The sequence below is a fragment of the Microcaecilia unicolor genome, chromosome 3 (assembly GCF_901765095.1).
Source record: "Microcaecilia unicolor chromosome 3, aMicUni1.1, whole genome shotgun sequence".
NCBI lineage: Eukaryota > Metazoa > Chordata > Amphibia > Gymnophiona > Siphonopidae > Microcaecilia > Microcaecilia unicolor.
Genome location: NC_044033.1, coordinates 196,864,295 through 196,877,319, shown reverse-complemented (window position 1 = coordinate 196,877,319; position 13,025 = coordinate 196,864,295). Strand labels below are relative to the sequence as shown.

General features: G+C 47.2%; 1 protein-coding gene across 10 annotated transcripts; it reads left to right on the top strand.

Moving 5' to 3' along the window:
* The first annotated feature begins 245 nt into the window (after positions 1 to 245).
* Positions 246 to 12,750, top strand: ACP5 (acid phosphatase 5, tartrate resistant). Of its 10 annotated transcripts, none has more exons than XM_030196989.1 (5): positions 246 to 276; positions 7,491 to 7,763; positions 8,328 to 8,455; positions 10,480 to 10,825; positions 12,206 to 12,750. In XM_030196989.1, the coding sequence occupies exons 2-5, from the start codon at positions 7,491 to 7,493 to the stop codon at positions 12,440 to 12,442; spliced, it is 984 nt and encodes a 327-aa protein (XP_030052849.1). In that variant the 5' UTR covers positions 246 to 276; the 3' UTR covers positions 12,443 to 12,750. The 10 variants fall into 10 exon arrangements, with proteins under 10 accessions (XP_030052849.1, XP_030052841.1, XP_030052843.1 ...); XM_030196981.1 differs by lacking the exon at positions 246 to 276 and adding an exon at positions 884 to 1,095; XM_030196983.1 differs by lacking the exon at positions 246 to 276 and adding an exon at positions 1,443 to 1,493.
* Positions 12,751 to 13,025: the final 275 nt, after the last annotated feature.

Sequence of the window (13,025 nt, the reverse complement as noted above, 5' to 3'; positions counted from 1 at the left end):
TGCTTATTTCTGATCTGACAAAGAAGGGCAACCTTCGAAAGCTAATCAAGAAATGTATTAAGTTATGATTTATAGTAGTAGTATGTCCAATAAAAAAGGTATCATCTTATTTTCTTTTCCATGTTTTATTTTGTTTCTATTCAGAATTTGAGAAAAATCCTGGTAGAACACAATGAAGCTCAGTTTGCCGTCTCTATTTGCCTTCCAAGCAGCTAGAGTGGGGAAAGAAATAGGTGAAACTCTTCGGGCTTCCCATAATTATTTAGATTTCCAAAGGTAGGTCAAACTATACAGGTCCTCATACAGGGCAACCTTAGGGGTGGGATCACCATTTATGGCTCCGCCTCCATAGTAGCCAACACCCCTTTTACCAGCCATGGAGCATATAAAAAGGCAGCACTGAAAATACCAGTCCTTAAAATACCAACACATGGCTTACTGGCAAAGCATTTTTTAAAAGCACTTCACAGCAGCAACTCTACCTAAACATGGCCTATAGACTTTGCCTTTCTACCTGGGACATATGGTAAAAATGACTGTTTTCAATTCGGAAATAAATTCAAATTTTTAGCACATGGCCCATTTGAAGGGTTTTTTTTTCTTTTCTTACCTGGGTGGTAGAAGAGACAGTAGACTTCAAACACGGCAGGCAGAGCAGCAGTCCTCCTCCAGCAGCTTTCCAATGCTGCCGGTGCTGGGATCGGGTCCCCCGGTACAGGGGCCGCCAGGGCAGGCATGAAATGCTGTCCTTTCTGGTGTTGCTCTGGGTAGACTACAAGGGGTTTCTAAATGGAGGTCCGATGCCCTGAGGGGGGGGGGGGGGGGGCGCAGGCCGCTAAGGTCAAGGCTCAGACACGCGGGACACAACCTACAGCTGAATGTGGCACCTTAAAAGGGCGTTCCTGATTAGCCACTGCTGCCGGATCTCTGATTGCGGCGGAGTCTGTGCTACAGTCTAAGGAAACTTTATTGATGGGAAGCAGCTAAAAAAAGATGTCGGTACACTGTACCAGCGCGTTTCTGCACAGAAAAATGTTGGCTTCGCAGATATATGCTGACTGGTTAATTTATAGCTGAGTTTTGTTTTTTATGCCGGTACGATTCAGCATTATATATATATCCCTGCAATTGTTTTGGGTTTTTTTTTCTTATTGTGATTTGCTTAGAACTGAAAAGATACGTGTGTGGGACATAAAGCCTGATGTAATACAATATAAAGGTGTTATAGTGGAGGGGGTGGAAAAGGGGACAGTCACAGGGGGGTTCCACTTTTGAGAATACCACACCCAGTAGGCTGTGTCTGCAGGTTATAAGGCAGCAGATCTTAAGTCCTTTCAGATTCATGGAAATGATAGTGGCTTTGTTTTACAAAGGGTTAATGGGGTGAGGGCGGGGTAGGGTCAAAACCCCCGAGCAGGGGGAAGGCTTTTCTTTCCATGCCTATCAGGACAAAGCAGCAGACACTGGGAGAGTAGCATCGGTTGTAACTTAAGGTTTGGCTCTGTGGCTTTCTAAGCAGCATCCCTTGATGCTCGGGGGGGGGGGGGGGGGGGGGGGTCGGTCGGTGGAAGACCTTATAGGCAGCGTAGATTTCTGTCGGGGGAATCCTAATCTTTTCCTGACCGAAGGAGGAAGATCTCAGTGCAGGCATTGGGCACCGCAGTTCACCGTGTGGCTGTGCCACGTGGTTTTGGTCACCTGACCCGCAGCACATGACCTGTGATTGCCCTTTAATCTGCCCAATATAGAGATATGGAAACGCCAGTAAATGTTTAATTATGCTGCGATTAGTGGCGAAAAGGAACACGAGACTCCTTCTGATCTGAACTTTTAACTCTGTTCAGCGTGTGGAAAGTTACACAGGACTCGGGAGCCTGACAAAGGGCAGTGACTGAGCCCCTGGGAGCTAGTGCTTTATAGAATAAGGCCAGGAAGTGAGTCTTCTGGAGCTTCTACTGTATAATAAGGACTGAGATTCAGGCTTAGCCCCCCCCCCCCCCCCCCCCCCCCAGGACATCCTACTGCATAATAAGGACAGGGATAGAGCCCCTGGCAGCTCCTGCTGTATGATAAGGATTGAAATCCTCCCAATACTCCTGCTGTATAATAAGAACAGGGATTGAGCCCCTGAGAAATCCAGCTGCACAGCAAGGACAGGGACTGAGCCCTCTGGAGCTCTTGCAGTGTAATAATGTCAGAGATTAAGACCTCAGGAACTCCTGCTATATAATAAGGGTAGAAACAGAGCTAGAAGGACAAGGACTGAAATCCCCCAAATCTCCTGCTGTATAATAAGAACAGGAACTAAGGCGCTGGGAGTTTCTGTTGTATAATAATGGCAGGGACTGAGTCCAGAGAATGCTTGCTGTATAATAAGGACAGTTGGGCAGACTGGATGGACTGTACTGTCTTTATCTGTCGTTATTTACTATGTTACTATGCTTTGGCTTCTGGAGCTCCTGCCATATAATAAAGATACATACTGAGCCTTTGGGGGTTTCTTCTGTTTAAAACAGCAGAGACCAGGCCCCCAGGATCCCTTTATAATAGGGCAGGCATTGAGTCTAGGGAATGCTTGTATAATAAAGCCAGGCAGGGGCTTCTGGAGCTCCTACTGTATAAGGGCAGTGAATTGCTTCATTGGGTTCCCCTTCCCCCTCCTCTGGGTCCTGTGCGTGTCAAACACTGCTGATGACTTCTTGTCATGCTAAAGCTCGTCTGGTCTGTGGAAAACACGAGTTCTTTACTCACAGTGCAACATGTTTTTCTGTGCTAAAATTACACCGAGAGGTAACTTGTTAAGTTTTCCTAATCCACTCATTTTTGGATCACCTAAAAGGGGAACTCGGAGCTGCGGCAGGGTGGGTGTGAGCCCTGGCATAGAGGGAGAGAGCACAGAGCTGGGCAATGGCCAGATTATGTTTATATTTATTCAGAGTCTCTGATCCATCCTGCGTGGAAAACGTCAGCCATGATTAGCCACTGCCAGGGTGCATGGCACTAGATGAAGCATATGCCTGCAACTGACAGCTGGGGAGAGGAGGCCTCAGTCTCCAGGGCTGGATGCAGGCATAGGGCAAACTACACACATTCCTGAGGAAGATTTTTGCCCGGCTAGCAGAAAGAAAAGTGGGAGTCACAGGGACCAGAACCACCTCTGCTCTGGCCCACAGAAGTCTATCTGTTCCCCTCATCCTGTTGGCAGCAGAAATTGGGAAGCAGTGTTTCTTACCCTGTAGTCAGAACCATCTGGGGCTTCGTTTGTGAGGGGAGAATGCGTTTTATTTGCCTAGTGCCCACTAAAGGGTTAATCCTGTCATGCATGTTCCTGTCCTTATTACACAGCAAGAGCTTCTGAGAGCTCAATCCCTGTCTTTATTATACAGAGGGGGTTTATGCGGGTGGGGTCCAGTTTCTGCCCTTATTATTCAGCAGGAACTCTCAAGGGCTCAGTCCCTGTCCTCATTATACAGCAGGAACTCCCAGGGGCTCAGTCCCTGTCCTTATTATTCAGCAGGGGCTCAGTCCTTGTCCTTATACAACAAGAGTTCCCATTAATTTTTCTACATGTGTCGCAGCTGTGTGCAGTCAAGTTCCTAACCTCATGTATGCTATCAGTTTCGCTGGCTGCGCCCTTCAAATGAGTAACTTAAGCTCCCCCCACAGCCTGTGTCTATGCTATTTCACTTCATGTGTGTATTCTAGGTAACTTTTAGATGAGTTCAGGCAGGGCTTCCAAATTCCTTCATGTCTCTCTCTGACTGGAAAGCCTGACTTCCACTCCAAGGCAGGGATAAGGAGCAGATGGACAGCAGTAGAAGGCAGGTTAATATTTCTATGAGGCTTGTCCTGGCAGGGCCTCCGAGTTTAAACTCTGCAGGTCTTTGGGTTTGATCTGATAAGAGTACAGTTTGAGGAAGTCAAGGCAGTGTGGTCGTGGTGTTTTATCCCTCCCCTGGCTATAGGAAGCAGACTCCACTTGTCTGGCTGTAACCTTCTGACACGTGGGCAGTAGCCAGGACTTAAAAGAGGCAACATGTGAGCCTCCTCGGAGTACAGCTGACGTCCATGGTGCAGGGACCTGGTACTCACTTGTCATTTTCAGCACCAGAAAAGGCAGCTGTGGCTTCTTCACCTTGGAACAAAACCTCCCTGTGTCTGACCAAGAGATGGGAATCCTAAGGGTGAGCGGTGGACTCCTTGGAGTCTCTCCTGCTTGAATTATACACCCTTATATTTTTAGCCCTCTGTTTTCCTCATCTTACTGCTTCATTCCTTTCTGCTGTCTCTCCCCTCCTCCTCTGTCCCTCTGGTTTCTTCCCCTCTTCTCCCTGACTTAATTTTTGGTCTCTCTCTCCCTGTTTCCATGCCTCTCCTTGTCTCCCTCCCTTCCTTCTCTCTTTGTTTCTGCTTTACCTCCCCTTTTCCCTGTCTCTCCCTCTTCTGCTTCTCTCTGTCTCCCTCCCTCTACTTTCTGGTCATTTTCCCCCTTTCCCTGTCTCTCCTTCCCTCCCCTCTCTTTCTTTCTGCTCTACCTCCCCCTTTTCCCGTCTCTTCCCTCCTCTGTTTCTCTCTTCCTTCCGCCATTCTCTGAGTTTATTTATATTTGATATACCACTGAATAAGTACCATTATAAAAACATTTAAAAGGAAAAAAATAAATTACATTATAAAACATAAAAAACATGTAAAAGAAAGGAATTACAATTAATAACAAAGTTTTAAGAAAGAAAATAGACCTTTAGTTTACGTTGTCTCAGGAATCCAGTGTCATTCCTGCATTAGGATCCTTAAAGTAATTAATCGCATTTAAAGTTTTTCCAAAACATTATTTTTTAAATCTTGTTTTGAATTTTTGATAAGTCATATCAACTGGCAAGGAGTTCCAGTGTAGGCCCTGATACACTGAAAATTGATGAACGAATAATTAAAAACAGAGTTGATGATAGGATGGTGCTGTTAACATGTTATTGTGAAGAATGTAAAGATCTTGCAAGTTGAAAGGGAATTAAGTTACTTTCTGGTCTTTTGCCCCTTCTACTTCCCCTCTCTTCCTTTCTGCTCTACCTCCCCTTTTCCTTGTCTCTTCCTCCCTCTATTTCTCTCTCTCCTTCTACTTTTTTCTCCCTTCCTCCCTTTCTGGTCTTTTTGCCCCTTTCCCCGTCTCTTCCCCCTTCTACCTCCCCTCTCTCCTCCTTTCCCTGTCTCTCTCTGTCATCTCCCTTTCTGCTCTACCTCCTCTTGTCCCTGTCTCTTCCTTCCTCTGTTTCTTCCCTCCCTCCCGCTTCTCTCTCACTCTCTTCCTTACTTTCTGGTCTTGTTGCCCTTTTTCCTCACTCTTCCCCTTGCTTCTATGTCTACCTCTCTCCCTCCCTTCTCTCCCCCTTTTCCTGTCACTCTTCCTTCTCCCTCCCCTCGCACCATTTCCCTCTCTGCTCTTCTGCCTGGTCTATATCTCCTTTCTCTCCAGTCTCACTCTCTCTCTTCCTCCCCACCATCCCATCTCTCTTGTGCTCTACTTTGACAGCTGCTGTCCATTGCTTGTTTTGCTGCTTTTACTGCCAGGAGGTGTGTTTGTTATATGTGACCTGGATGACTGTGTTCATGTGATGAATTCTGGTGTCCCCAGTGCTGCAGCTTCCGGGTAAGGCTGTACAGTCCCTGGCTGCTACCACTGCTAAGCTTTTAATCCAGGAACTTGCTGCCTCCGACCCAGGGATAACACTGTCAAAAGGAAAGGGAGTGAAGAAGTTCCATCGGAGAAGAAAACTTCTTTAGATATATAAAGTAGAGCTGGAAAACTAAAGGGGACAGGTGAGCAGAGGGGAGAAAATGAGATTTGTGAAGAGAGGATTGGGAAACTGCAGAAATCTTAAATCGGTTCTTTTGCTGGGGATGTGCAGAAGGGACAGGTCATAGGCAGAAGGTAAGAAATTTACAAAGAATAAACTTGGGGATGCGGATAGGATAACAGTTTAAGAAACTGCTGACTGCACCCTTTGTAGCTGTCTTCAGTTTGGCCTTGAAGACTTTGGGCAACAGCAGAGATAGACCCGCTATACAAAAGGAAGGACGGAAACATACAGAAAATTACACACCTGTTAGACCAACTTCACTAAGAAGCAACACTATGAAAGAAAACAACTAGAGACAGGGAGATTACAGGACACCAGAGATCCACCAAGGGAAGATCTTTCCCAAACACCTGGAAACAAGGGGATTTAAGGACACCAGAGATCCACCAAAGAAAGATCAACCCCAAACACCTGGAAACCAGAGATTCACCAGACATCCACGAAGAGATGGTCTACCCTAAACACCTGGAACAAGGAGATTTCAGGACACCAGACAGCAGAGATGCACCAAGGGCAGATTTATCCCAAACCTGGAAAAAAGAAGATTTCAGGGTATCAGAGATGCACCAAGGGAAGATCCCAAACCTGGAAACAAGAAGATCACAGGACTCCAGACAGCCGGGATAACTGGTACACAGCATCCCTGTTTATAATTCTAACATTAACGAGAATGCTTGGACCAGATCAGAGGTCAGTGTGGGAACTGGGTTTAGACACAGGTGAAAGAGATGGCTGGAATTGAAGGAGATGTTGATTGAAGTGTGCCCATAGTGATAGAGAACCAGAGAGGAAGGGAACCAGGAAGATGGAGTGGGCCAATTGATTCTTAGCTTCCTCATCTTATTATGACTGATACCAGAGAGAGTTCCTTAGATGTTGAAGAAGATAAAATTCCTGTCTTTCTTTGCTGTGTACAATACGATGCATTTTATGTTTTGTCAGATCTTCTCTATAAATTTTGTATACAAAGATGACGGGGTCAGTTAGGAGTCCAGCCTTGGGTGTCTGAGGGGACAAGCATACAAGGAGAGGGAAGTACAGTGTGTCACAGCCTCACACAGATAAATGTTTAAGTGAATGATAATTAACTACAATTGGAGTTTTCACTGCATTACTGCCTTTGCAAGCCTTGTGATTACTTAGGATGGAAAGAGAGAGAGATAGACAGCCTTCTGCCTGCCTTGCTTGAAACCTCCACTCCAAGCTCTGAAATATCACAGCTCTTCTTTCTAATCTGCCCCCCCCCCCGTCTTGTGCCATCACAATTCCCCTTTCTAATCAATCCCCTTCTGCCTGACTCTTCCAGTGATGTCACAATCCAGGGTCTGTGACATCACAGTTTATAGTCAATCTGCTTATGCCAGTGATGTCACAGTCCAGGGTCTGTGACATCATAGTTCCCCTTTATAGTCAATCCCTGCCAGATGTCACAATCCACTCCCTCCTGTGATATCTTGTAGATTTCCACTAAGAAAAGGACAGTGATGGTGCAGATATCAGTAACTTGTGTGGGGGATCGTCATTATTGCTATATTTCATATCCAAGGAGTGACAGCCTAGTGTATTCCTGGACTGAAAAAAGAAGAAAGGTTTCCCTTGCTAGCTGAATTAATAATCTTCTGGATTTCTCTACAGATGGAGAAGTGTGTCTGGCTACTGTCTGTCCTGCTGTTTGCTGTCACAAACAACTATGCATTCCCAAAGTTGGATGGCAAGCCATCTCTACGTTTTGTAGCCCTTGGAGACTGGGGTGGGCTCCCCGTCTTCCCCTTTCACACGCCCCGGGAACTTCGAACCGCCAGTGAGATTGGAAGGGTGGCAGACGAGATGGGGATAGACTTTATCCTCTCCCTTGGAGATAACTTTTACTATGATGGCGTGACTGAAGTCGATGACAAACGCTTTCAGGTAATCTTTTACCACCATTTCTAGTACTATTGCAGCTCTGCATGCTGGGGACAGGGGAGAGGTAACTAATTGAGGAGGTGCTACAGGGCAGAAATGAGGTGCATTAGTGGAGCTCTGCATATGTATGAGGGTCTCAGTGCTGAATTGGCAGGAGTAAGGTGCATTGGTACAGCTGTGTGTGTGTGTGAGTGAGTGGAATGGCAAAGGGTGCTGCAGAGCAGGAGTGAGGTACATTGGCAGAGCTCCATGTGCGTGAGCATTGGGGTCTCAATACTGGAATACCAGAAGGTTCTGCAGGGCACGAATGGGGTGCATTGGTACAGCTATGTGTGTGTGACTGGAATGGCAAATGGTGCTGCAGAGCAGGAGTGAGGTACATTGGCAGAGCTCCATGTGCGTGAGTGTTGGGGTCTCAATGCTGGAATACCAGAGGGTTCTGCAGGGCAGGAATGAGGTGCATTGGCAGAGCTGTGTGTATGAGTATGAGGTTACTGGAATAGCAGAGGGCACAGCAGGGCAGGAGTAAGGTGCATCATTTGGGCTCCGTCTGTATTTATTTTTCAGACTACTTTTGAATCTGTATTTGAGGACGATTCCTTGGAGGACATCCCTTGGTATGTGGTGGCTGGAAACCACGATCACCATGGCAATGTCTCTGCCCAGATCGCCTACAGCAAGGTCTCCAAACGCTGGTAAGATGAGGCACAGTGCCAGGCATAGTCAGAATCACAGAGCGTACAATCAGTCACAACGTGATCGCCCATTGCCAAGCTCTGAGCTTCACTGGTTTCTCCACGCTGGATAAAATCACCAGGGCTAAGCCACAGCACAAGTTCAAACACCATTTTGGGTAGAATCAGGGACTACAAATCCCACACTGCTTTGGGATGTAAGTTCAAAAACCAGTCAGGAAAACAGCAAGGCAGGCAGTTTGCCAAATCCAATATGGAAGATAAAACAACGAGGCAGACCTTGTAAAAAAAAAAAAAAAGCACAGTTTTTATTACTAGATTAAAAGCTCCCAGAATTCCAACATAAAATGCCCAATGTGGCCATGTTTTGCCAGTAGAAAATGTCTGCGTCGGGGGCAGTGAGTCACCAGCTGATATAAAATTCCAAAATTAGCCTGGGATCAGTCTCATAAAAACGCTGTGATTGCAGTGAAAGGCTTTCTAACTTGCTCCTTTTAACAGTTCCACCAGCCAGGCTAATTTTGGAATTTTATTTATTTAGATTTTGCTCACACCTTTTTCAGTAGTAGCTCAAGGTGAGTTACATTCAGGTACTCTGGATATTTCTCTGTCCCAGGTGGGCTCACAATCTAAGTTTGTACCTGAGGCAATGGAGGGTTAAGTGACTTGCGCAAGATCACAAGGAGCAGCAGTGGGATTTGAACTGGCCACCTCTTTTATATCAGCTGGTGACTCACTGCCCCTGATGCAGCCATTTTCTACTGGTGAAACAAGGCCACGTCGGGCATTTTATGTTGAAAGTAGCCGTTGAGCCCGTTAAAACGGGCTACTATTGGCATGGGAGTTTTCCAAGCCCCCCCCCCCCCCCGCCACCCCTCCACCTGGCCCTCTGTTCGCTATTAATTCAACTTACATCGCCGCAACACGCAGATCAGCTGAGCTCCCGTCGGCCTGGCCTTCCTTCTCTGCCTGTGTCCCGCCCTCGTGTGACGTACCGTCGGCGAGGGCAGGACACAGGCAGGGAAGGAAGGCCGACCGGAGCTCATCTGATCTGCGTGCTGCAGCGATGTAAGTTGAATTAATTGCGATCAGAGGGCCCGGGTGGAGGGGGGGGGGAGCACAGTTTCCCTCTCTGTCCCGCCCCCGTCATCACGTATTGACGCGGGGCGGGACAGAGAGGGAAGTCTCTACTGCGCATTTGCGAGTGAGTTCGGTCACTCGCCGTTTATATGTTTGATTCTGGGAGCTTTTAATCTACTAATAAAAACTGCTTTTTTTTTTTTTTTTTTTAACAAGGTCTGCCTCGTCGTTTTATCTTCTAGTTCAAAAACCAGAAGCCTCCCTCTCGCTACTGGGTAACTTGGCAACTCTGGTTTTGATACTTTTCCACTAAAGCGAGAGCCTCCCCACCATTCAGTCGATCTTCTTAGAACTTGAAGCAAATCGGACCATTTATTCATTTATTTATTACATTTGTATCCCACATTTTCCCACCTATTTGCAGTCTCAATGTAGCTTACATAGTACCGTATAGGCGTTCGCCAATTCCGGTATGAACAAATACAAAGTGATGTAGTGGTAGAATAAGGTTCATGTGTAACAGACACAATAGGGAATCGTAGAGAGGAAGAGTTGTGTTGAGTCCATTACGCTCTTCGGTTTCGATTGTGTTGCAGGGTTCAGGCATTTAGGTTGGGTCGGTAGGGTATGCCTTTTTGAATAGGTTAGTTTGTAGTGATTTCCGGAAGTTTAGGTGGTCACAAGTTGTTTTCACGGCTTTTGGTAATGCGTTCCATAGTTGTGTGCTTATGTAGGAAAAGCTGTATGCATAAGTTGATTTGTAACTTTCTTTCTTCCTCCTGAAACCTCAAGAAATTAATGCCTGGGGCAGTGGAAGGTGCTGCTGCTCTTAACACATTGCCAGAAAGGTGGTCCACGGGCTCTTGTGACCCGGCCTTTGTCTGGCCACTGAGTGGACAGCTGTGGAATTCAGCTCCGCCTGACCATGAGTCCTCTTCTTGCAGGCATTTTCCAAGTTATTACTACGACCTGAGGTTTAAGATCCCAAAGAGCAATGCCACGCTGGCCATTATGATGATCGACACCGTGACACTGTGTGGGAACTCAGACGATTTCCAGAGCCAGCAGCCTGAGAAGCCGCTGAGCCAGGAGGCGGCCACCCAGCAGATGTCCTGGCTGAAAAAGAAGCTGGCAGCCTCCCAAGATGACTACCTCCTCGTGGCTGGCCACTATCCTGTCTGGTCCGTGGCTGAACATGGCCCCACCCGCTGCCTAGTGAAGCACCTTCTGCCACTTTTAAAGAAATACAATGCCACGGCCTACTTGTGTGGCCACGACCACAACCTGCAGGTAGGGTGGGGGCATTATGCTGAAACTTCACAGGGTCTTCCACAGTTAAACTATTAAGCAGAACTGTAAACAAACTTCCAGCCCCTCTCCAGCTCAGATTTTTCAGATCCACGGGCAAAGAGAAGCCATGAGAAATCCTGATGTGTCCCATTCCGCTATCTTTTCCCTTCAGGTATTCAAGCTAACTCTCTGGGCCTCAATTCTAATCCCCGGCTCTGACACTGTGTGTGACTTCAGAACGAGGTCACACACATTCAGTTCTAATCCCCAGCTCTGGCACTGTTTGTGTGTGACCTCAAGGCGACTCAATATGTCTCCCTGTACCTCAGTTCTAATCCCCAGCTTTGCCACTGACTCTGTATGTATGACCTCAGGGCCAGTCACTTTATCTCCCTGTGCCTCAGTTCTAATCCCCGGCTTTGCCACTGACTCTGTATATGTGACCTCAAGGCTAGTCACTTTATCTCTCTGTGCCTCAGTTCTAATCCCCGGCTTTGCCACTGACTCTGTATATGTGACCTCAAGGCCAGTCACTTTATCTCTCTGTGCCTCAGTTCTAATCCCCGGCTTTGCCACTGACTGTATATGTGACCTCAGGGCCAGTCACTTTATCTCTCTGTGCCTCAGTTCTAATCCCCGGCTTTGTCACTGACTCTGTATATGTGACCTCAGGGCCAGTCACTTTATCTCTCTGTACCTCAGTTCTAATCCCAGGCTTTGTCACTAACTCTGTATGTGTGACCTCGGGGCGAGTTGCTTTATCTCCCTGTGCCTTAGTTCTAATCCCCGGCTTTGTATGTGTGAACTCAGGATGAGTCACTTTATTCTTGAGCCTCAGTTTTAATCCCCAGTTCTATCACTGATTCTGTGTGACCTCAGGGTCAGTCACTTTATCTTCCTGTGCCTCAGTTCTCATTCCCAGCTTTGTCACACACTCTGTATGTGTGACCTCAGGGCCAGTCACTTTATCTCCCTGTGCCTCAGTTCTAATCTCCAGCTTTGCATGTGTGACCTCAGGGTGAGTTATTTTATCTCTGAGTCTCAGTTCTAATCCCCAGCTGTGCTAGTGACTCTCTGGCCCTGGCTGTGGTCTTTTGCATATTGCATTTTAGGTTAATAGATGCCTCCTCAGGATCACTTCCACTTCTCTCCCCTCACGTGTGTGATCCTTCTTTGGAGTTTGGGGGTGAGCAGATGTGAAGATTGTTCTTCCCTAGCTGAGACCATGGGCACCCTGCTTCCCCTGTGCATGATTCTCTGGCTCTTTCTATGGTCAGTCCATTAAAATCAGAATGGATTTCCTGGCACTTCCTTGTTGAATATAAGATCCCTCATCCCTTTGCACCAGCTCTGTTTATTTTCTCTGTTGCTCTGTTCCAGTACCTGCAGGACGAGTTGGGCATTGGATATGTTCTGAGCGGGGCTGGAAACTTCATGGAACACTCGCTGAAACATCAGAGGAAGGTTCCCGCCGGCTACCTGCGTTTCTACTATGCCGAGCTTGTCTCCATGGGGGGATTCGCCTACCTGGAGGCCAGTCCCAAGGACCTCACCATCACCTACATTCAGGCTGACGGGAAGAGTCTCTACCAGACCTCCCTGCCCAAGCGATCCTAGGGAAGACTATCAGGATAAATCCTCCATATGCTTCACTTGAGGAACGAGGGAGTCCTACCTCCAAACAGCTTCACGTCTTCCTTAGACCTGGTTTTCTTGATTGAACAAATCTTTCAGTGATGGTTTATACTTATCTCCTCAGATTTTACATTTCATCTTTATCCTGCTGCTAAACACCCTACTTTGACTGATCAGGAGCCCATGATGTGCAGAAATGCTTGAATCTGTAACTAATTTTCTGTGGGTTAGTCTAGCGAGGTGGGGGTGATGATATTGCTTGCCACTTTGTTGATGCAGGGAATCCCTTTTAATCCAACTTGGGGGGGGGGGGGGGGGGGGAGAGAGAGCTTTCCATGTAGAATTTTCTTCCTCTACTCCCCTTCCCATCTACAGAGGGCATGGAGATGATCTCTGACCTCCCCTGTCCATCTTCTATGGGCCCCGTTGGATTCTTTAGGGGAGGAGGGAAATGGTGGTGAGAAGGCAGGCGAGGGTTCCTTTGGAAGGGAGAATCCCAGCTGTTTAATATTTAACCCCCCCCCCCCCCCCCCCGTGCACTCTCAGGGGAGAGGAGTGGAAAGGA